Source organism: Melanotaenia boesemani, chromosome 21 (assembly GCF_017639745.1).
Source record: "Melanotaenia boesemani isolate fMelBoe1 chromosome 21, fMelBoe1.pri, whole genome shotgun sequence".
NCBI lineage: Eukaryota > Metazoa > Chordata > Actinopteri > Atheriniformes > Melanotaeniidae > Melanotaenia > Melanotaenia boesemani.
In genome coordinates this window covers 15,036,707-15,062,160 of record NC_055702.1, presented here as the reverse complement: position 1 = coordinate 15,062,160, position 25,454 = coordinate 15,036,707, and the positions used below count along the sequence as shown (strand labels likewise).

The 25,454-nt window shown below is 36.5% G+C and overlaps 2 protein-coding genes across 2 annotated transcripts; both read left to right on the top strand.

Moving 5' to 3' along the window:
• The first annotated feature begins 5,920 nt into the window (after positions 1–5,920).
• On the top strand, positions 5,921–17,309 carry slc4a1b (solute carrier family 4 member 1b (Diego blood group)). The gene is made up of 18 exons (XM_041974952.1): positions 5,921–6,026; positions 7,965–8,012; positions 9,447–9,627; positions 10,010–10,145; positions 11,375–11,447; positions 11,858–11,900; positions 12,061–12,245; positions 13,007–13,217; positions 13,326–13,529; positions 13,628–13,776; positions 13,883–14,077; positions 14,199–14,447; positions 14,618–14,707; positions 15,014–15,180; positions 15,278–15,519; positions 15,608–15,777; positions 16,403–16,576; positions 16,679–17,309. Exons 3-18 carry the CDS (start codon positions 9,453–9,455, stop codon positions 16,757–16,759), a joined length of 2,544 nt encoding a protein of 847 aa, XP_041830886.1. The 5' UTR covers positions 5,921–6,026; positions 7,965–8,012; positions 9,447–9,452; the 3' UTR covers positions 16,760–17,309.
• Positions 17,310–19,480: 2,171 nt separating this feature from the next.
• LOC121632759 (nucleolar transcription factor 1-like) lies at positions 19,481–25,421 on the top strand. Its single transcript, XM_041974484.1, has 16 exons — positions 19,481–19,808; positions 19,965–20,140; positions 20,353–20,430; positions 20,624–20,779; positions 20,915–20,979; positions 21,074–21,140; positions 21,247–21,293; positions 22,107–22,248; positions 22,347–22,388; positions 22,458–22,526; positions 23,536–23,591; positions 23,699–23,885; positions 23,967–24,014; positions 24,107–24,172; positions 24,382–24,453; positions 24,538–25,421. Exons 1-16 carry the CDS (start codon positions 19,790–19,792, stop codon positions 24,592–24,594), a joined length of 1,347 nt encoding a protein of 448 aa, XP_041830418.1. The 5' UTR covers positions 19,481–19,789; the 3' UTR covers positions 24,595–25,421.
• The last annotated feature ends 33 nt before the right edge of the window (positions 25,422–25,454 follow it).

Sequence of the window (25,454 nt, the reverse complement as noted above, 5' to 3'; positions counted from 1 at the left end):
ATAGTAATGTGATGGATTCAGACACTAAAGCAATAGAGGAGCAGAATGGTTAATGTTTTACTGCCTCACTATGACTGGTGACCCAAAGGAAAATGTAGCAACAAAACAGCACAAAACTGTAAACTTAAATAAAATGAAATAAAATAAAATAAAAGGATGAAAAGAAGCCCTTGAAAAAGTTTCAGCTGTATTCAACATGGCTGGATTGGATAGGATGTTTTGCTTGGACTTTGTCAGGACACGGTTTGTAACCTCAAAAACTCCAGGAAGGACTCCAACATGCTGGTGAGGAGAGGAATTGTCAGACATGACAATGACCTCATACAAACAGCAAACGTTACACCAGTTCAGAGTTCAAAAAGATGAAAAAGAAAAGAAAACTATGGGCTGGCCATGCATGCCATTTAACTGGAATCCTCTGAAGCATCTTTAGATAATTCATAAGAAGCAGAGCAACAGAAACCCAAAGTAACCCATTAAAACAAATCATCTGTGAAGAATGGAGGAAGTTTTGTCCACTAATTTGAACAATACTACTGTCATTCATGTCCAAGAGACAGTCATTAATCTGTAATTATAAATGGGAAAAAGTACACTTATACTCACTTAGGCTGCATTAAGATTGGGAGCTTTACTTGCAGATAAGTTTGCTGTCTTGCAATGCAGCTGTATTAGCAAAACTTTTGCTATAATAAACTATCCTGGAATTGGCAGGACTGCTAAGGTTTTAAGGCTTATGCAACATGATATCAATGATACTTCTGTGTTTCTGGATTTATTTATTTTTTTTTATGAATCAAGAAACTGCATCCCATAAAGTAACTCTTATTTGCGGGTGAAGTTAGAGCCCAAAGGTTTTACTACTGTCATGGTGGGCAATGCCTGATTATCTACAACAATGCTGCCACCTACTGAGCTGCAATCAATCATTCTATTCAGAGAATGGCTGGAGGAGTTTTCATCATGTTATATAGCTACACTCAAAAAAAATAACAAAAAAACATTCAGACCTTATCATAAATTATTTAATAAAATTCTAACAATTCATTAATTGATGATCTACCCATTTTAATATGGTAAGTTGTGACATTTTTTTATTTTAGCCCGTATAGATGCAACATTTAATGCATGTGTTGAAAGAAATGAGCAAGCAGCTGACAAACAACACATGTTGGTGTAGCTTCTCAGTCATTCAGGACATGGTATTTCTAATTATTTAAAGGGAGCCAGTCTTTTGTTCTTGGTTCTTAAAGATATTTCACCTTTTATTCTTCCTCAGCTCTGGCTGACTGGTGGGGAACTGCAGGTTGATAAGCTGTTAGGACATTTATTCTTTAGTCATGGGGTCCAAATGTGTGTCAATGACCCAGTCTCCTTTTCTGTGGGTCATTTAGTTCATTGTCACCTGTGAGTGTTTTCTACCTGATCAAGGTGTGAATGTCAGCGAAACTGCCTGGGGAGACATTTTATTTTAATGTTAGTCAGGTGATTTCCGAAGCCACTTCCTCTGTTCTTTTCCCCACAGGAAAAAAAAATAGATTGCTTCTTTCCTTCCTATCTTACATCATCTCAGCTCAAGAAAAGAACAAAAAGTCCACTTGCCTTTTATTCAACCACTTAAGGTGATAAAAAAGAGCACTGATCACGATGTCGGTATCTTATCATCCACCGTTTACCTACAGGTGTCGCAATTCTCGCTTGATGAGTCTTGTCTTCAGTCTCCCATCTCCTTAGCTTATCAGTGTAAATAAAAAAGGGAGACATGCTTTTTTGTCAGACTGTTGCCTGTTTCCTCGTTTAACTGCTATTGACGCCTGTACTGATTGCATTTGAGCAAGTCTGGTGGTAAACAATTTACCTTCCTTTTTAATAATCTACTCAACTCTATTTAGCAGCTATTCACAACACAACAGCTCTCTTTATGCAAGTGCTTGCTGAGTGTGCAGAGCTTTACCTGTGTCAGGTAATTCAACTTTGCCATGATGCTTCCTAGCTTGGCATGTAAAGTTATTCATGGCAGGTAAACGCAGTTCAGAGGTAAACAGGAGGTAAACAGAAGCACTGATCAAAGCAGTTTCTTTCTGCATGACTGTGATTTTAATGTACTGTATACAACACATAGGTGTTACTCACTTCTGTTTCCAAATGTCATTTTAAAGGACATCAAATGATAAATAGTGCATATTTTCATCTAATCATTGAGACATTTTATTGCATTCATGAGTCATTGCAATTAGGGTAATTGTAATAACATTACAAATACAAAAATGCATTTTGTAAGAGATTATTTTTTAAATAATTTTTTTTCTTAATATAAGCCTTTGTTTTAATCATTTAATATACTGTTAAATAAACAGGAATAGAATGGTACATTTTCTATTTTTAAATTTTAAATTTTAAATTTTTCTGTTTTTATTTAATTCCTTTAATTTTTTATTAAAGTTTGTTTTAATGTACTTTTCAATGCCTCCTGCACCCCGCTGTAGGCCAGTGCTTTAAATGTTTTATCTAAAGCACCTTGAATTGTCTTGTACATGAAATGTGCTATACAAATAAACTTGCCTTGCCTTTTATATAAATCAGTCAAGTTGTAGCTATTATAGGTTAAAACAGAAAATTCTAAATTGCATTATAAAAATTTCTTTTTTTATGTGCAAAAAATGTGAACATTTCTTATTAAAATGATCCAAAAGTCAAGTACTTTGGGATATGAACCTTTGTATTGTTACTTCAACACATAATTTGGTTAAGTGATGTGAAGGTGAGAAAATGCTACAGAGAAAGTGTCATTGGTATTTTCCTAATAATTCATAAAAGGTTAATTGTTTGACAGTGCTGATTATTTTGGTTATCTGACCCTTGTTTTCTTCATAAACAAACCTAATGAGGGCTAGAGGCAAAACATGTCGTCTAATTTGCTGTATGTATTTTTCCTCTGGAGCCACATTAAAGTAATGTCAATTAAAACTGACTCATAAGCATTTGACTAGCTATGTCTGATCATCAGGGAAGGGTCATCTTCAGTAGGTAACTTCTTGTTGGAGCCAGATGTGGACGGCTGACATCATCTTTGTATCTCTGGACAGAAGATGTCTTGGTATCCAACTGCAGAGGAGGTTGGGTCAGTGGGGTCAGAGTCTTTGAGTCTTTGCCCCTATAAACACTGTTTTGACCTCAGCTTAAATAGATCATCATGTTAAATGACTCTTGAACCCATAGTTTCACAACTCATAAACTAGTTCTGGTGTACACACCAGAACAATGGAGGCAAGGAGGGTGACGTGTTTTGCCAAAGGACATAACGGCAGATTGACTGAAATGCAGCAGGACTCAAACTGCCAACCTTCAAGTTATTGGATGCTCTGCTTTACCACCTGAGCCACTGCTGCCCATAGATAAAAAAAAAAGCAAATAATAACAAGTAAATAAAAAACATTAAAAGAATTAATTAAATTACTCTAATGCTTATGGAAAATCTGCAAGACATTTTGGGACTTTGATTTCTAAAATACAGCTAAAAACAGACCACTATCCCACTACAGGAGCCACATTGAGCTGAGTGTCATCAGCATGTGGAAAGAAAGGTGTCTCCTGACACACCCAGTGACAGCACGCACACAATGAGAATTTCCGTCTGCCTTCTTCCTTTGTTGATTGTTTTTAAGGGTGAATGAGACGCTGCTACATACTACAACTAATTAGGATTTCCGTTGTCATATCAAGGCAGTCCAGAATTTGTGATGCAAGAGCCACTGACCTGCTGCTCGGGACTGTCCGAAATAGAAACATAAAAAATTTCGTCATCCAGGTTTTTATGTCTTTATGTCAAACTTATAATCTGGCCATCGGCTCAGCTGCATTTCATTTAATTTCATTTCTTAAGATCCCCATTAGTGACTGAAACATCAGTTACTACTCTTCCTGGGGTCTCCTCTACATTACACAACAGTTTTTATCATTTACATAAATTATTTACACAATTCACAGCCACACACATACACAAACCACACACACACACACACACACACACACACACACACACACACACACACACACACACACACACACACACACACACACACACACACACACACACACAAACAGGACATATAATACAACAGACATCATTCAATATTATTAACCCTCTGTCAGTATCATGTCTATTGTGTGAACAAAAACAATTTCATTTCTTTTGAAAACATTTTCTATTGTTTTACATTATCAGAAAGATTAGCAATCCGTTCCATGCAACCATGGCCCAAAAAAAAAAAAAAAAAAAAAAAAAAAAAAACTGCTCGCTGAAACATACTGCATTCCATTGGTTTGTCTTGTGCAATGATTATGCAGATCAGAAAAAAATATATATTATAATATAAGACTATAGATAAAAATATCATTTTTATTTGACTTCTCAAAGACAATGTGCTATCCACAAATGCACCCAAAGGTTAGCTTATTCTACTTGCTGAATCACGTTTTGTCCTAGTTAAATGCAATGTCAGTGACACCTTAAGAAATCATTTTTAATTAAAGGTATAATTTCTGCTCTTTTCCATAGTAAAGGGAAAACACTTATAACCTTAAACCCAGATTCATCATATGAGAAATGGGCAAAGCAATTAAATCTGCCGCCATCTTTAACAATTTAACCTCTAAACTGTCTATTCCACAGGGTTTTATTCTTACTTGCTTACAATATTTCTTCACGCTGCCCTCTGTTACAATCTTATATTTAAATATACACTCTTTTGTTGTCATTATAATTATTTGTTATCAGTTCATAGGAAAAATTTTAATCTTGTCCCAACTCCATGGCTTGTCTATTTTTGTGTTTTGTCTTTAAAACATTTGCTTAAACAGTTGGCAATCTCTTTTGGTTTAATCAGGTAAATCCCATCAGCATTTAATGATGTTGTCATTCATTTTGTTTTTCTTTCCTTTAATTCATCAGGCAGTGCAGCAGTGAAAATGGATGCCTTGTTGTCCTTTACCATTACCTAATGAAAGCATGTACAAAGTTAAAAGTACCGGGCCAAGCACAGAGCCTTAAGAAACTCCATGACTTAATCTGGTGTGTGGGGAAGATTTGTTTACATTAAGGAACTGAAATCTATCATATAATATGAGTCTATCTAACAGAATGCAGTTTCTTTAATCCCAATATGTTCAGGCTTCTGGGACAGAATGTTGGTATTTCAAATGCAGCACTGAGGTTAAGCAGGACAGGTTTAGGCTGTAGTCTCTTATCTGAGGTCACAAGGTGATCATTTTTCATAAGTGATGTTCCTGTGCTAAGATGCACTCTAAATCCTACTAAAGCTCTTGAAATTGATTTTTTGTATGAACAACAATAGTAGGGAAAATGTCATGTATTTTCTCTCTCATAGAAACAGTTCCATTTTTAAAGAGGTTCAGTCATTAAAATTAAGAGCTTAAGGAATATGTGGCTCAACAGATCCTTAGTTATCCTGGATATTGTGCTGAATAAAATCCTGGGGTTGTTCTCCTTTGTCAATGATGACTTAATGTATTTTCAGAAGTTCTTTATGTCACATCTTGCAGCTTCAATTTCAGGCAATGAACAAATACAAACTGCTGATTAACGTAAAAGCAGAGGAAGAAGACACTTTCTATTTCAGTGAAGGTAAGAAGTCAGGTTGACCAATGTAATCCAAGTCTTTGTTGTCCTCCAAACAGAGACAAAAAATGTGATAAGATGCTGGTTGAATAATGAAACAGTGCGACGAGTTTACTGACATACCAAGTCACTGTATTTACCATCAATATTATGGGTTATTGTAGAACACATTGCTCTGTTAAAGTGTGCCATAGGGAATTAAAGGTGAACATGTCCATGTCTGTGTTTGTGCATGCATGTATTAGTCCCACCCATTATTATATAGCATGCATCCACACATGCATGCAGAAGCAGCTTTAAAGGGGTGGTGTTTGGAAAATCATGCCTTTTTGCCACTCTGGGGTCAGTCACCTGTCATCACTGTCAGTTGAGCGAGTGCCTGCAGGAGGTAAGTATCCTTTTTTTTGTTAAAAGAAAAAGAACAGTTATGAATGGCATTTGTGCAACAGTGAAAATAAATCAGTGACTTTCAAAGGTGAATAATATGGGAGCAGCACACTTAGAAAAATGTGCATTTGGTTTTGTCTCATGTTCACTGTTACACATAGTGCAGCATTTTCCAATTAAAATAAAAAAAATTATTAAAGTATATATATATATATATATATATATATGTGTGTGTGTGTGTGTGTGTGTGTGTGTGTGTGTGTGTGTGTGTGTGTGTGTGTAGTGTCTTCCAAGTTTTCCCTTCTTCAACAAACTTTTAAAATTTTTTAAGGGTCTTAAAAAGCCAACACATGGAATGAAATATTACATATTATATTATATTATATTATATTATATTATATTATATTATATTATATTATATTATATTATATTATATTGTATTTTTAAATTATGAAAATTGTCAGTGGTTTTTCTAACACCTGTGCAGGTAATATAATTTTTGTTATTAACAAAATTTGATGCTTTAACACACTGGCAGCAGAATTTTCTCCTAAACTCTGGAACACTTTCCCCCTAAAATCAGCAGACAGTGTGGATGGGTTTTAAGTCAAACTCAAGACACACTTAAGTGGCCCATGGCTAAAGGTTGTAGTGCAGCAAATGTCTTTTTATTAATACTTTATTGTCTCATCACTTTATTGCCTGTGTTTTTGTGTCTATCTGTCTGGTCTTTGCTATTGTAACGCACTTTGTGATTTTATCTGTGAAAAGTGCTATATAAATAAACACTACTTACTTCCTTACTTATTTTTCACATCTCTGCTTACTGTAATAATTCACACAAGCACATGCATGCAGTTTACACTGGATGTTAGACTGACTTGACTTCATTTCCAAGCATCTTACTTGAAGGCATTTCTCCCTCTGTAATCTTTACATAGCAGAAACATCAATTCCATACCCTTTACCCTGATCATTACTGCTATTTACCTAACCCCTTACCTAACATTCTCCAATGTTAGCCTTCAATTTAAAGGTCAGTGATTCATGTTGTATTGTTTTGCTTTTTGTTGCCAAAAAGTTATATAATCTCAGCAATTTGACTGTATGAACTGATTTCTGTCTTGACAATATGAGTAAAACAGTAAAGCGCGCACACACACACACACACACACACACACATGGTAGATAACATCTGGTCAGTTTAATCCAAATCTTGAACAACTGTGTTTTGGAAATAACTAATTTTGTCTCCGCAGAAAATTATAAGTACCAGCTGAGCTAAAATAGACCAAATATTATATTTCTTGAGTGCGACTAACTTTTTTTCTTGGTGCGCCTAACATCTCACAGGCCGAGGTGAAGGACTTTGATTCTCTCTCTGAATGCCTGTCTGCGTATTCTGTGCTCATCCCCTCCTTTCCCGAGCTTAGAGAAGAATAACACCGTGATAAAAGCGCAGACAAGTGGTGTTCTTCACCTCTGATTGGCTCTGACCTACAGCTGTACACCGTGTTGTGTGTTGGTTTGAAAGACCGGCGCACTTAGACATCCGACACAGAAGAACGGCACAGACGAGAATTGGACGGAAACTGGAATTAATTGTAAAACGTGGAATATGTTTGGTCAGATGTTGTTGTTATCTAATTTAGGAGTTTTTTCACAGTGTCTAAGCAAAATAAACCAGAAAAGCTGGATGAGGGTTAAATGCGTTTTGACCCCCGTTTTGTGACGTCACCTGCACAAACCGGGATCAAGTCTTCCTAGAATAAATGCTCCGAGTAAGATGCCTGGAAATTAATCCAGTTCAGGGTAACATCCAGAGCTTATATGCAACATGCGTTTAGTAAAATCAATTAATAGGAAAAAAAACATCAATTAAAACGATTTTAGTCTCTTTTTTCCCTCTTCTTCTTTAAAGTTATTGTGTCTTTTTCAGCTGTCTGGGACTTAAACAGCAAAGCTACCCCTGATTGCAGAGTGGCAGGTAAGGGGCACACACACCAGCACACTTGAGATGTATTGACAGTCCAAACATGGAAGGAGTGAGTAGTTAATCATTTTCATGACAGAAACTAGAAATGAACCAGACCCTGCAGCCAGTTATCTGCTGATGACAAAAATGTCACCTTCCCAGTTCTGCATGATCCATGTCCACTTTGTTGCTACCAAGAAGATTATAGAAATGACTTCGTGTGGTAATCCTGTCTGCTGCAATGGAAAACAAAACCCATAATATCAACTGTGTTTTTGTATTGTTGTTAAGTATGAAGGTGGTTTGAGCTGATCCTTGTCTGAGGAGAGGATTTCTCTCATGTGAAAACTTGAACACATAAGAAGGACATCTATATTTATCTGTTCTTTCAGCAAGAATAACTCTTAACTGGAGGAAACAAGTTGAGGAATATTGAGATTTCTTTAAAATACTTCTGTTAAATGTAAGAAAAACATGGTAAGAGGATATATTAATTGCAGTAAAATTATCTTATGATTACACATTACTATAATTATATTACTCATGACAACCTCCCAGGAGGTGGTAACTCAGCAGTTCACCACATATAATGTGCATCCCACATTCAGAGATTCAGTCCCTCAGTTCTGGTCCAGATAATGTTGCACATGTCACCTGATCTTCTTCATTCCATCTTTACTGCTTTGCTGACTAATCATAATCACAAACAATGAAAACAAAAAACACCTGGTTAAAAGATGCTAGACTGTGGTTTGGATAGATCACTCAAGTCTTTTCAGAGTTTTTTTGAAGCCTCTGCAATGTTTTCCTTCAGATCATTGTCTTGTTGAACCATTGACCGAGCACAAAAGATGATTAATGATGATGAGGTGATTTTTTTTGTGCCAGCTTTTCTCCTGACACAGTGGTGAGAATCTTCTGGTCATGTTCACTCACCTCTGAGGCTGTTAAAAAAAAGAACAGAAACCAAAGTTACTGTTTCATTCAAAATATATTTGTTTAGCAAGATGTCTTAGTCAGATTATGAGGATCTTACCAAGCCTATTGTTTATATATATCCAATTTACCTGATGAAATCTGGTGCAAAAAAGACAGAAAAAAACAAAACAATAATAACAATAATAAATTAAAGAAATCCCATCCTATAAAAGTGGAAGTTAAAAGAAAGTTTTCAGATGTTTACTCTTTATTTAAGCTGAAAATAAAATAAATATCCTTTCTACATTTAGAGCTTTTATAACTTGCCTTTTTTCCATATTCAGGTTTGAGACCGACACAGTGACGTAAATGAAGTGGCCTGTTAAGCCACAGTTGTACACCACAAGCTTAGGCTGTGCTTGTAGGCAGTGCAGGTTTAGTTCCTCCACCTGCCACTCCAACACATCACTCAGCTTGATTCACAAACACAAAGCATGTCTTTAGTCCTGCCTGCCTCTATGTCTTCAGAGGTGTATGGAGCCAAAGGAGCAAACGAACAGCCAGGAGCAGAAGGCCTACTGGCAGGAGATGGGGCGATGGACAGGACACGAGGAAAGCTTTGACCCGCAGGCAGGGGTGTGGGCATCCTCACACATCTCCTACCTCACCTTCAAGAGCCTCATCCAGCTCCGACGAACCATGAACACTGGTCAGTGAGGAAAATTGTCTGTGGGATATTACAAGTTTATCCTGTTTACTTTTTTGGAATTTTTAAGGTAATGGCATTACAACATAAATTATCTTTCAGATTTGGTAAGATTATTATTGCAAAATATAAATAATAAATAACTTACAAAGAAACTAGAATTTTTTTATATTACATAATTTTTGAACAACATCATCTCCTGAGGAACTTTTGTTTAAACAGGAAAGTAGTCATTTTTCATTACAGTGTACTCATTTCCACTCTGCACTATTAACTACTAATACTTGTAAAGTTCACTCTCAATTCCTCTTAATGCAAAGCCATAGTTCTTTTTTGTAACCATTACAATACCATTTGAACATTTTCCAATAATGTCTCTGCAAAGGTGTGTCAATTTTCGACTGTGAGGAGAAAACTCTTGCCACCATAGCTGAGAAGATGGTAAATGAGATGGTTAAAAAGAAGGAGATCAGGTCCGGAGATCGGGATGGTGTGCTGAAATCTCTGCTCCAAAACCGCAGGTATCCTCTGAGACATTAGCCAACACTGACTCAAATACAGTGACCTACATTCAGGCATTTAGCTGGGACAATTAACCAAATTTGCACACATGAGGAGGGAATTTAACTATCTCACTCTGAGAAAGTTGAAAGTAACATGTCCATTGTGGGGACCAAACCTGTGATTATGTGACACCATCTCTCACCACCAAACTGTAAGACAGCCAGTTTGTACAGTAGTTACCTCATGCAAAGTACAAGGTAGCTACTGGACACACAAGCAGAATATGATTGGTTGCTCCTATTTATATTTTATTTTAACAATCATAGGAATATATCTGCATTTGTTCTCCAGGGCTGGTAATGATTCCAGGTATTCTTTGCAAACTAAAAACTCCTTCTCAAAAAGAAAGTACTCAATAAACCAAGTGATATATGTGAGTTTCTGTCAGTTTAATGCTTTTTTTATGTTAGCAGAAAATAGCCCCACAGAAAAATGGGGGGGGGATATAATATGTCAAACAACCTAAAAACTTATTATATGTCAATAGATTATATATTCGTCTTCTATTTTTAAAATTTGGGGGCAAAAGCGTGACTTTTCATTGTCTGTTTTAATTTTAGGTTGACAAAAACTATATGTGGAAAAATTCTAGCTAATTGTATAAATAAAAATTACCTTAGGAATCAGAGATCACCCTTTTCAGCAAAAAAGATAGGCACTCAATATTTCTAAGTGCTCTATTAGAACACAAAACCCTGACTGATAAATATGTAGAAATATTTTATAAATAATGTCAAAGTGGGAACCTTATGTAGTAAATGATTACCCCCATAATATCTGGCAGTTAGATCTGAATTTCATGATTTTGTTTTTCTTGTTATCAGATGGTAACTGTTTTGGTAAATGTTGCAGATATGTATCTATTCTTATACATATATCTTTATAAAAAATGTTTTTTGTGACTGTGAAACGCAATGTATTGTTAAAATAGAGAAAAAGCAGTGCGAATGCTTACTTCCGGCGTTGCCATGGCAACGTATAAACACAGTGCCCAACTGCGGTAAAATGCCGTCAGCTACATTAATCACCTTTAATCTTACTTACAGACAAGGTCATAGGAATTGAAAATGCCAGATGAGGACTTTTGTGTATGACCGATGAATTTGAAATTATAGCCAGCAGCTTAGCTTAGAACAGCAGACTGGAAACAAGGAAACGGATCCTGACACGTGTTGTCTCGTTCCAGTCAGTCATCAGACCCAGAGAGCCAACGACTGACTGATGGGATGGAGCTGCACAAGTTTTCAGTCAGAGAAAGAGTAAGTTCCTCCACTGATATGAGCATATATTTCAAATGCTAATGACAGCATCTAAAGAGACCTAAGGTTTTTAAATGACCATGTTTCCACCAACGGGTGCGGATCGGGATGCCTTTTTTTTTCTTTTTTTTTCTTCCCCCCATTTATTTATTTATTTTTGCGTTTCCACACGCTAAAACCCATCCTACTTTTTAAGGACCTTACCCTTAAAGTAACTCAACCAGAGGAGTTGATTTTTATTTTAATTTTAATTTAATCAATTAATTTATTTATTTATTTCAGTTTTGTAAATTTCTTTCTCAGATGCTCTAAGTTTCATTAAGTTGCTATATAATCCTCCCTACCCGGAGGAGCAACCTTTTATAAAATGACTAACATTTGCTAACTTTTTACATTCTGTGTTCCTTTAGAGTGATGAATATGATCATGTTGAGGCCTCCATGGTGCTTGTAGGTGAGCCACTATTTATTTTACTTTGTTTGGCATGTAAGATCTGAACTGCAGTGTGTCTGATCTTGTTAGGAAAGAAGCTTTTAGTGCATATGTTCATTTGTGTACATGTGATTGTGTTATGTAAAGAATGAACATGATATTGGCTGTTCTTTTCGGGTAGGAGCCTTGGACTTTCTGGAGAAGCCTACAGTTGTTTTTGTGCGTCTTAAAGAAGCAGCAGTGCTCGACTCAGCCTTGGAGGCGCCAGAGCCGGTGCGCTTCGTCTTTGTTCTTATTGGCCCCAGCACAGCTGACATGGACTACCAAGAGACTGGCCGTGCTATGGCAGCTCTAATGGCTGATAAAGTGAGTAAGCTGAGATTTTTAACAGACATAAAATGAATTGCATGTTGTGTATTAACAGATTACCAAATGATTGTGATGACTTTGAAACCAGACATTTCAATGCATAACTAAGTAGTAGCTATACAGCAGTAGACCAAGGGAGGTCACAACAGAGACTAGAAGTCAAAGTAAAGATAGAAAAAAGAAGGTAAAAATAACAACACTGGACTTAAGTCTTATCTTGCTGTTTAAAATTGATACAGCTTCTATGTCACTTACCACCACAGGAGGATAACTGGCAGTGTACAGTCATAGCGCAGCTCCCTGTGATTCTTAAGGGACAATATAAGGAAATCCTGTAAGCTGAAAACTAATACTGAAAAAAGTCCCAAAGTCTAAGGCTCCTACCCAAAGAGAACAGCCAAGATCATGTTCATTCTCTTGATCAAGCATCAGTTTGTGATGAGCTGGGACCGAGAATCTGTTGTTCCTGGTTTACAGGAGGAAAGAGGGTGCACAGAAGCATTAATTGCCATAATTAATAAGCCCTCTAGCTAACTAGCTGGTGAACATAGTGGAGCATTATGCTGCTATGGACACAAGTATCCAGTTACAGCATCAGAGTTTGATATAATTTCATAATTTTAGATTAATTAGAACTGACTGGTAAACATCCCACCAGAAAATGTATAAGCTGCAAAACACTTATCAACAAAAAAGAGAGAGATAGATTAAAAATACTCAAATCTTTAGTCCATCCACTTTAAATTTCTCTGTCTCAGGTGTTTAATCAGGCAGCAATTAATGTAAAAAGTGCCAGTAAGCTGACAGACGCCATGGTGGACTTCATGGACTGCAGCATTGTCATCCCACCCACCGAGATCAAGAATGAAGCAATGCTAAGCTCCATAATCAGCTTTCAGAAGAAAATACTGCAGGACAGAATTCAATCATCTGACCTCAAGCTTCGCCGGGACTCCAAAACCCGCAGGGGTGAGTGCCATTAGAGCAACTCTGAATTTTAAACATAACTAGATAACGCTTGTCTTATACGTTTTTAAGTTTGTAGTGGATTTACTTTGAATCAAAATGTTTCCCCAGTTTCAATTGCTAGCGGGCCTCCTCCTGAAGATCCGCTATCTCGCACTGGTCGACCATTTGGTGGGATGATTCGAGACATGAAGAGACGCTTCCAGTATTACAAGAGTGACATCACAGATGCCCTGAATGCCCAGGTCCTTGCTGCCATAATTTTCATCTACTTTGCTGCCCTGTCTCCTGCCATCACCTTTGGAGGCTTGCTGGGTGTGTATGAGTGTGTGTTTGGTTATATTTTGCAGACATGGTGCATCTGTTTTGTGTAGTAGATCCTATCATTATTTTTTTAATCTTGATTTCTTCAGCTGACAAAGTGGACGGCATGATGGGCGTTCCAGAGCTCCTCATTTCTACCAGCATCCAGGGGATTATCTTCTGTTTCATTGCTGCTCAACCTGTCCTGGTTATTGGTTTTTCTGGTCCTCTTTTGGTGTTTGAGGAAGCCTTTTTTGCTGTGAGTAATAGAGATTTGTTTTTTAGTCTCACTGCTGTTTGCATGCTTACAAAACTATATTTAATCATGTCCAGAATTGAACTCATCCCCAGTTTCCTTTGTTCAGTTCTGCAAGTCTCAGGACATTGAGTATATTGTTGGGAGGGTGTGGGTGGGGCTCTGGCTGGTCATCATTGTGGTGATCATTGTGGCCTTTGAGGGCAGCTTCCTCGTGCGCTTCATCTCACGCTTCACCCAAGAGATCTTCTCCATCCTCATCTCCATCATATTCATCTATGAAACATTTGCCAAGTTGGGGAGGGTAAAAAACCATCACCATCCTTTGCACATATTGCAGTTCATCTGTTCAAAATAAATCAGACATGTTTCCTCCCTGTTATTACATCTACATTACTAAATCTGCTCTCCTAACTTTTCTTTAGATCTTCAGGGCCCATCCACTGATTTTGAATTACGATCGACTGAATGCATCTATTGAAAATCCCTGGCACCCAAAGGTGGAAGAGACCATTATCTATGACAATGCCACTGGGAACACAAGTGTTACCATCAACACTATAAAACCACCTTACCCCAACACAGCCCTGCTCTCCATGTGCCTCATGTTTGGCTGTTTCTTTATTGCTTACTTCTTGCGCCAGTTCAAGAATGGAACATTTCTTCCCGGAAAGGTGAGCCAACAAGGAGTGGTCAGTCCACAGCCCATTCCCAGAAGGGGTCCTTTTCTTTGTGATATATATGATTTAATCAAATTCCAATCAAATAAAATTGTAGTTACATTAAATTACAGAATTACATTATGATGTTTGATTTTTTTTTTTTTTTTTTCTGTGCTCACCAGGTCAGGCGCCTGATTGGTGACTTTGGCGTGCCTATTGCTATTTTCCTGATGATTGTTGTGGACTACAACATTGAAGATACCTACACTCAGGTTGGCCCATTATATTAAACTCAGTTTAGTAGCCCTGTTAGGAATCAGAATTTATTGCAATTGTCATTTTTTTCAAGTGTTGTTTATTATTATCTATATATGCACTATCAGTCATCCAGTGGGGAAATGTGTCCAAACTTTTGACTGGTAGTGTACATTATTTAATATTTAAAAGAATAGTCAGATCATTTTAAAAAAAATATATTTAAATGGCCACAATAAACAGGAAGATCACCTGAATATTTAAGACAAACTTGAAAAGATTGCATCCCTTAACACTTTGATCAAACTGATTTTCCTTTACAGAAACTGGTCGTTCCTAAAGGTCTCATGGTGTCCAATCCAGCAAAGAGAGGCTGGCTCATCAATCCCTTTGGAGAACACAAGTCTTTTCCTGTTTGGCTGATGTTTGCATCCTGCATCCCAGCCTTGCTTGTCTTCATTCTTATCTTTCTGGAATCACAGATCACAACGTGAGTCATTATAACTCATAAAGTATCACTCACTTGCCAATGTATCATCAAGTATGATATTTCTTTGCTTTCATTCATCTCTCATGTCTTCGAGCAGTCTGATCATCAGTAAACCTGAGAGGAAGATGGTCAAAGGTTCCGGTTTCCACTATGACTTGCTGGTTTTAGTCGGAATGGGAGGGCTTGGTGCAATATTTGGAGTGCCATGGCTCAGTGCTGCCACAGTGCGAAGTGTCACCCACGCCAACGCCCTAACCGTTATGAGCAAAGGACCAAAACCTGTGATAGAGAAAGTGATAGAGCAGAGGGTTAGTGGCATTGTGGTAGCTTTACTTGTTGGTAGGTACTGTCCTGTCTGTTGTATTCTTTTTACTTTCTGGGTTATATACAGAACACCTCATCTATAAGAACTTCTGTTTGTGTCAAGGTCTGTCAATTCTGATGGAGCCGATCCTAAAGCTGATTCCCATGTCAGCTTTGTTTGGGATTTTCCTCTACATGGGAGTAACATCACTGAACGGTATTCAGCTGTGGGATAGAACGCTGCTTCTTCTCATCCCTAAGAAATATCACCCTGATGAACCCTATGTCACAAGAGTAAGAGCCCCATCAGTTTCACAATAATTTTAAGATGGTTTGATCATCATGGCCACCACAGTCTGGTGCTCACTATGGCAACACAGGGTAAAGGTAAATAAAAATAAGGCAAATACATTTTGGACATTGAGATGTTACTGTTCTAAATGCTACATCATCTTATGCTATGTCTCTGTGTCCCAAAAAAGTTTAGTTTAATATTAGAACACATAATTTTGCATAAATTGGAAATTAACATAACAATCATTTGCAGATAATTTCATTATGTAACTGACAATAGTACAAAGGCAACATTTAATATGGTATATTAAATATGTTATTACCTTTTCTCACAACAAAATTAGCCTGTGACAAATTGTTGGCCACTCGAAAGCAACCAGGCATCACTACATTAACAGTAAACAGTAGAGGAAATCATTGTATGAGCTTTTTAATGGGTTCTTTCTAAATTCTTTGTTTTATATCTTTAATTTATCCTTAATTATAGAACAGAAATATAGGTACAGCACAGTCATACTGTTATCGCAACCGACTTTGGTGCCAATTCAGCAGGTGATTCTTGAAATGATGGTGGAACATGGGGTCGTCATTGTGTTTAATGGATGTTTAAATTTCTTGGATGCAGGTGAGCACAGGACGCATGCACGTGTTTACGATCATCCAGATAGTGTGTCTTGCAGTTTTGTGGATGGTGAAGTCCAGTCCAATATCCCTTGCGCTCCCTTTCGTTCTCATCCTCACCATCCCCCTGCGCATGTTAATGACTGGCCGACTCTTCACTGAAATGGAGATGAAATGTGTAAGTGTCATTTCATTAAATGCATTGTGAAAATTTAGATTGAGGCCGTGTGTGATCAGGTTCAAGATGTCTCATCCATATTTTTTGTATCTGTTGTTTCAGTTGGATGCTGATGATGCCAAAGTGACATTTGAGGAGGAGCCTGGGCAGGATGTATACTGTGAAACTCAGATGCCATTGTAGACATTTTCCATGACAGCTGATGGCACTTTTTAATGTCAACAAAAATATATTTATTTTATCAAAGGCTCACATTAATGTCCATTTTACAAATGAACACAAACATGTTTAAATTATTTTTGTTTTGTTGTGAAAAATGCAGATACAGAGTCTGCTAATTCAGAGTGAAAATGGGTAGTGTTAACATCTTGTTGGATGGTGTCTAATTCAAACATCTATGGATAAAGGTCAACTGTCCCTCAGGTAAATCCTTTGTGTTCCTGAAGCTGGACTTTTTCTGACATATATATTTTTACAAAAAAAAAGTATACATAAAAAACACAGTTGCTATTTAAAGTAAACAAATGAGGAGGGACTCATATAGTTCATGTAAGCACAAGATGGAAAGCTTGAGTAGTGAATGGAAAATAGCATCCTAATATTAAAAGCCATTTTTTCCATGCAATCCCAAGCTGGATGTTATGTATGAAGTGCCATTGAAGTTATTGTTGTACCGACTTACTTGTGGTCACAATGTAATTCTGAATAAAGAATTATGGGATTTATAAGGCAATGATGCATTGTAGTGTATGTTAACTTTAGGGCAAAGTGTGAAACTGAATTGATTCATGGTCACTTAAAAAAAAAACTACTTTGGTGGTTGTACATGATGGATCATGGAGTGACTGACAAGCCAAAAAAGAAAATGTGAGTCATGTTCCAAAAAAGACTCAAAACATGTTTTAAAGCATCTTTGATCTCATTGCACTTTGAGAAGCCATTTTTATTGCTATATTTCCCGTTTCAAAACACCAAGGTTAGGCATTAAGACAAAATTCATCTAACAATTAATAACTAGTTGTAATCCCGGGGTATGTTAGCTGCACATGGCCTGAACCAAAGAGTGGTTCTTCTGGAAGTATATGGATAGTAAAATGATTGCTTTCCACAACATTACAAATGCACTGCTCATTGAACTGAGAAACTCAGAGAAAATGGTCCAAATATGTCTGGCTGTGACATGCAGCCGAATCATCCAACATTACCCACATGCAGCTCTGCTTAAATCCAAACACATTCAGTTAAAATGGATAAGGTTGGAGCAGAGTTAAATACTAGTTTGTATGGCTTCACTATGGCTTTACTAAGATAAAGTATTCAGTAACTTCCACATCACCAGTTTGCAAAACCTTGTAAATCCAAAAGTCCCATTTTGGAGGTAACATCAGTATTTAAAACCAACACAACAGGATCCTGATCAAGCCTCAAGACAAGTTCAGAGTGAGAATGACGAGAGTGGAAAAGTGAGATAGGCCATTAAAGAAATTAAATTACTGACTGATGGCCATTTTCAAAGTGTCACTTGGAGAATGTGTAGAGCAATGTCAGACTTTATATTTAATTCAGTAGCAAAACCCAGCTGTTTTGGGGTTGAATTTAAGAAACATCTGTCCAAAAAATGAAATCTGCTGAACTATGACCTCTGTGGTATTTTCCGTAGGACTTTTTCCAGTTAAATTAAACAATTTTTTTTACAATGGCATATTTGAAAAGTACATAAAAGCTTTTGGAAACTTCATTCATACAATCACAGCCATAACAGCATGTGTCTGGGCAGCCATCTTCACAGCAAGCACAACTCACACAATTCAGCTTCTCCTCCTTGTTTCTACTGTCCACTCCATCTAGCCTTTCATAACTTCTCCTTCACAACATCTGTACATAAATCTGCTGTAAAACACAGGAGGTAGTCAGAGATGATTTGTCCAGTCTTTTTTATGTAGCATGTGCACTGACTTCACCTTTCTGAGACTGTAGGTGGCAGTGTCACAACTGAAATTCTCAGCCACAGCATAACATTAAAAAAACAACTTGGTTTTAATTAGAAAATCATTGTAAAAGAACGATAACTTCATGTTATATCGCTGTGATTTTTAAAATCATTGCTCTAAAATGTATTTACTTGGCACTTTGCTAGATTAAGAAAATAAAATAATAAATGCCAGGTAATTTAATGATCTTCAGAACCCTTTATTGGTAGATCATTCATTACTTCTGATATATATGCCTAAATTAAACTTCATTTTGGTGGGGGACACTAGAGAACCAGACAGGGACCTTGCAAAAACAAAAGATTACAGAGCTACCTGGGTTTGCAAATATGCTGCAAAAAATGGACAAACCACATCAGTGTGGTGAGAATAATATTCACATAATTTTAAAAATGCTGCCAGCAAACCACATATACTTTTGTGGTTTTAATTACAATAGAGGAGGATGAAGGGATGTAATTAGCATGTGCTTAAAGTTTTGTAAGTAAATGTAGTCAGCTCTTTGATACATGGTTTAATTTTATATATTCAGATTATTTATTAATACATGTAAAAACTTTAGAAAAGGTGGCAAACGCTTCCATAAGGGCTATAAATAATGATCAAAATGGTCATTCATCCGATAATTTGTAATTTAATTGTAGTTGTCAACTAAATGCAGTCATTTGCAAACTGTCTGTCTGTACTGTAGTGGAATAGAACAAGAAGCAGGTAATACATTTATATTTGAATTTCAGTGCCGTTTATCTGTTTGTTTATATCTCATTGCTCTCTGCCCTCCTGGCCAACAGGTGGCGACTGTCTTGCAACATCATCTCTTGTCATGTAGCCGATGGACGTTAAAAGAAGCCGATTGGCTGTTTTTCTCATGACGTTTTTCTCTTCTCGTTCATGATTGGCTGAAATACAGATAGGCGTGCCGCTCACTAGCTGTGGAGTTTCACGTGGATTTCCATCAAAATAATTGCACTCATACCGTTTTTGTTTCCCTACTTTTACGAATGATGTTTTAGCTTTCTTACATAGATTCCTTGTTACATGTCTTTGACTGCCCAGCCCTTATTTGGTTTTTGAGAACCAATCTAGTGACGTTAGCCAACAAACTAATGTTGCTCTTAAGTTTCTAGGACTCAACCTCTGGCTAAACTTTAACTCGTTATCGTAAAACCTTCGTAAGGTCGCACATTTTGTTTTAGATAAATTTTGATATAAAAGGAGAAAAATGGAGACTGAAGAATCTGGTGAGTTAAGTTAAACAAAACCTATTCCTTAAAATCTTTTGACTGCTTGAGATGACGCTGTCATCTTCTAGTTATTCTTGCTGTTCTGCGTGTTAATTAAAATCCGATTAATTCCATTCATTGAGTCTCCTCCGTGTCCTTGTCCTGAAATTATAGGATGGACCAAGGAAAATCTCCTGAAGCTTCTCGCTACATTGAAAGCCAGCATCCCAAAGCATAAGAAAAAGGTTTGTTATCGTAAAGAACTGGAGACTGTAGACTGGAATGAAGTGGCTTTGCCCCCTTTTTCTTCCGAGGAATGCCAAGAAAAGTGGACAAGCATCATGAAGAAGGCGAGTTACGTTTTAAATCCTAAACCCACCTTTGCCCAAAGTAAAGCTATTAGCTTTGACTTGTTTGACTTGCATGCAACATGTAGTTTGCCTTTTATAGGTTTCCTTTGTTGAAATAAAATTTAAATAAGTGTGATATATTAAAATAAATGCAGTAATGCTTCAAATAAATATGATTATTTGTGACAGTATTTGTCTTTGTTGTTGCATAGATACCCAAGATTCGGACTCTGACAGAGCTGATTAATGAAGCTGAAGATGTCATTTTAAATCCCAGTCATAACTCAAAAGTAAGTGCAATAAAATCCAGGCTTCCCATCATGCCAGGCTGGGACTATAAAGACTATATCAAGACTATTTAAGGCCTATGGTGCATTATGGTTATGCTGAACTTTAAGGTTCCTGGAAGGATCTGTCTGATGAGCGGGTGCTTCATATGTGAATTTACACCAAGTAATTTTTTTTTTTTTTTTTTTTTTTCAGATCCATCCAGAGCTTCCAAAGAGACCCGCTCCTCCAGCTGCTACCTTTTTTCAAGAAAACATGGCCCAGTTAAAAAATGAGCACCCTGAACTGAAATCAAAAGAGCTTATTAAGATATTATTTAAACGTTTTAGTAATCTCTCAAATGAAGAAAAGGTGCATTTAAAAAAAAAAAAATGAAAAGAAAAGCTGCTGCTTGAAATGTTACCGCTCCACCAAATATGCTTAAAAATCAAGAAATACACTTTTGTTTTTATTTTTTTATTTATTTATTTTTTTATTTTTTTGCAGGTTAAATATGAAAAGAAACACGGACTTGCAGTTAAAGAGTACAAGACCGAGTTGAAGAAATTCTGGTAGCAAATTTACTTGTATACAAAACATTTTGATCAAATATTATTTGGCAAAGTTGGTGTAGATTTATTGGTGAGTAAATTCTTGTTCTTTCAGCAAAGAATATGGAAAGCCTTCCGCTCATTGTCTTAGACACCGGAAAAGGAAAATGGTCTCTTTAGATGTAAGTAGTCGTCAGATCCGACCAGTTTTACAATAAATAGTCATCTTATTATTAACAGTTCACTTGACAGCAGATCTTTGGTTTACACATTTGTTTGCACTCGTAGACAGATCATAGTGGAGATGAAAACGATCTTCCTCTTAAGCCCATTACGTAAGTCACACACACACTGTGTAAGGAGTTTGTTGTATGTTCATGTAGGACCACCTTGCACTTCTACTTTTTATTATTTCTTAATTGCACTCATTTTATGCAGTTACTTATGTGATCCTCATTATCAAATTAAAAGAAGACTGAAATATCCAATTTAGTAAAGAATTAAAACACTTATTATTTGGTTTAAATTCCACTGGTAGCAATAACAGTTTTCTCTGTAATGATCCTACAAGTTTAGCACATATTATTTAGAAGTTTCTTCCATTCTTCTTTGCAGAAATATTTAGGCTTAATCACATCAGATGGGGTGCATTAGCACACATCCATGTTCCGTTCTTCTAAGAGACTATTTTGATTCTAGTCACTCATTGCCTTTAAATATTTCCGAAAGCATCTTTGTTACTTTCTTGGTGGTATGCATTATGTGGGATGCACCTGAGTTTAGTTGGGAGTGTCATACTAAATGGAAAAAAAAAGAGAAAAATTGGATACAGTCTTTTGCTTTTAATAAACCAGTAAAATGCAGCAGAACATTGCTTATTCTGTGTTATTGTGGGATTTTTTTTTTCTTTATATCCCATAAATATCTCCCTAATTTTGAGTTAAGACTGAGAACGTATGCATTATTCTGCTTTTAGTCCCATCCGATTGATAGGTCTACTTTTAAAAGTTGGACTCATCCTTATAACCACATTTTGCATTTCTTATAATATTTACATTTCTTATAATAAGCCATTTAAGGCTAACAAAGATGAGTGTCTGCTATTTAATGGCAGCTCTACATGTATTTATTTGTGTGCTTATATTTAGAAATGGCTACATGCTATTTTGCAAGGAGCAAAGCAAATCCATTGGAGAAGGCCAAAGGGGTCGAATGATGCGCATGTGGAGCAAAGCTTGGCAAAAGTTGGGTGAAACAGAGAAGATGAAATACCTTAATCAAGGCAAAGAGGTATGAACACAGCTTTCCTGTTTAATAACAGGCTGCTAATCAAGATTATGTGAGTTCAAGAATTAAGTCTGAATTCAAAACCTTTTTATATGTTTCAGCTGAAGAGACAGTACCGTATCAAGCTTAAGAATTATCTAAAGGTAAGTCATGAGACTTGGATTGAGCTCATGTTGACAAACTTTGTGTGACAATGTTCGTATGTTTCTCAGAGGTTTGATAAGGACGAGCAGAAAAAAATCCTCAAAGAGAATGGCATCAGTAGAAGTGCAGTTTGTACGGTAAGGCTTTATTTTGTGGTTATATGGGTAACAGATTGTTATAATTAAAGTCTGAATAAAGCAGAAATCTACATTCTGAGTTTGTCATTTCACAGAGCAGTATGTTATGAACCTCTTAGCTAAACACGAATGATCAAAACATTTGGCAACTAAATAAAATTTGCTCTCAGAATCACAAGAATCGAGCCATGCTCTATACTTTCAGACATTGGGGTCTTACTCACATTGATTGCTTGGCAACTGAAAATATATCCAGAAAGTAGCTATTCTTTCCCGCAGGATGGATGCTCATTGCTTCTTGCCAAGCTGCCAAATAAAAGCCTTCATGAGAACAAAAGGAGGAACAGAGTTCTGGATCATAATATCCTCAGGTTGAGATGGTAGTTTGGAAAGCTCAGCATCTCCTGTAGCTGCTCCTGTATAGTGACTGCTTACTTTTACATAGACGACCCAAGTTCTGCAAATTCTGGCATCCAGGTCAGACTAATTTCTACAGTGTCGGCAGAACCGTTATCTGTTTAACTCTATTAGCGATTTATTCTTGAGAAAGTGAACAAATGAAGTTCTAGACATTTGAAATGAAATGAAATGAAATGAAAAATACTTTATTAATCCCTTTGCAGGGAAATTCATTTCTTCTAGAGTAAGATGTGCTCCTCTGTTAGGAATCCTGCAAATAGAGGGATATGATTAGAGTCCAAACTGGATTGTTTTACAGATTTAGAAAGATCTATGAGGTGATTTATGCTTCAGGTTTTGCAGTTGATTGGAACTGTGTTGCTGCTGCTGGAATTCAGCATCCGTTGGCCTCCTAAGGTCGTAGATAAGCTTTTTAACTAAAGCTGTTTAAATAAACTTGGAAACTTGCTCTGAAATCACCTGAATCTCAAGGTGCTGTTTTCCCCGAAGTACCTAAATCAAAGTTTTTAAACATACTGTAGCAGACACATCTTACTATGGATTAATCTACTCTTTTAAAGATGCTTTTCTTTCGTCTTTTAATGTGCAGATCAAGAACTGGAAAACTGTGAAGACGCTACCCAATGAGCCCAAGATGCCGACTATGTGAGTGCCATTGTTAAACATTTTGTTTGTCTCTTAAAGGATTCAGTCAAACTTAAATGAAAAATCCTAGATTGACAATTTTAAGACAATTTTTTTCTGTCCATCAGCACTTCCCATATAGTTTTTATCTCAGAGAAAATTAAACTCCTGAAGGAAATCCCACTTTCACGGGACCGCTTCATCGAGGTCAATAAAATGTGGCAGAATCTCCCCTCAAAGGAGAAGGAACGCTATAAAGCAAAAGTTGAAAGGAAGTTCAGGCAGTACGCAGATGAGCTGCAGAAGTGGTTTCAGGTATTTTATTTTAACTTTGTGTCTTTGTGTCAGCTTTGAGCTGAAACTTAAAATGGTCTGGATGTGATGTTCTTTGTGTAGAGCCTGACGCCAGAAGATCAGCTGCTCTATTTGAAACTTAATCCCTCCGTAAGTGTCAAGAACTTCATTTTTTTATTTTTGTTTTTTATATCTAATTTTTTTAGGATGGTTTTCTTATAGTAATACACTTTGTTTTGCAGAAATCACAATACCTTGGTTTCACAGAAAATAAGATGTATAATACAAAGGAAGTGTGTCAACCTTCAGTAAGTTGGACTCATCTTAACCTTCTTAAACCTCAAACACTTAGTAAAAAAAGCCGGCTTGTAATAGTAAGAGCCGATAAAAATAGATTAAAAGATACTTTGTTGATCTCTCAGAAATCTCCCGCATAGATTTTAAATGATTTATAATTTGTAGAATTGGAAAATAATGTTCCTGCTGCTCTATCCACGTTTTCATTCATGTTAAACAGGACTCGGAGGATGAAGACCTTGTGGTTAGCAGCAGCAGTGATGAAGAGGGGAACATTCTGAACTTTGAAGAGGTTAAAAAGATTTTTTTTTTTTTTAATTTTGTGTAGAATTTATATTCTTTGCACAAATGTTAAATCTCAACCGCTAATTCACAGGAGGAAGATGATGAGGAAGAGGAGGAGAAAGAAGAAAACATGTTTGAGATGTATTAGGTGGTGATGAGATGGACAGTGGCAGTGCCACAGACACGCATCAAACTCAGAGCTGGATTCAGAATTGTTAAAAATGAAGATGTGTTATAAATGGCTGACTTAATGACAGATTATCTGGCAGGCTTGGAGACTGTCTGCCATTTTCCTCTTCCTCTTTTCTGGGGTCCTGTTTTTTGGCCACATCTTAATATCCCATCATGAATATCAGGACCTTGTACAAGATCAGTGCTTCAAGATTTCTTTATATCTACTCATCATGTGCTAACAGGAAACATGAAAAAGTAGACAGCTAACATCCCATAGCTGTCTGGGCTGTGCTACTTCTAAAAACTAAATTGTTAAGTAGCAGAACAAATCAGGTATCACCCTTCATACCTCACCATCACTGCTGGCTGCAAAATAGTTTGTATTTTATTTTTTTTTATTTTTTTTATCTGAGAAAACACATCAGGTTTATGCTGATACCTTATATTAGCACTATATATTTCATGTCCTGATTTGCCTTTAGTTGGATTGTCATGTTGGTTTAGTCTACTACAGCATCAATAATGCATCTGGTCCATACAAGGTCTACCAACCAATTAAAATCTGACTTTAAGAGTTTACAAAGACTCTACAAAAGAAGAGTTCAGTACTAATGGTTCAGGTAAGAAGACTGGATGGTAACGTTTACATGTAAATACATGTATTTAAAAAAAGGAAGGGGGGTTATTATTGATCAGTTTTGTTTTTACTTATTACTTTCTACATTCTGTTTGCGCATGTTCATGCAATTTTTTCCATTTTTTGTACAAGTTTTGTGTAAAATAAAATGTGTTCTGTTTTCTAAACGATTCTTTTTACCTCTTTGTAATCTAGAT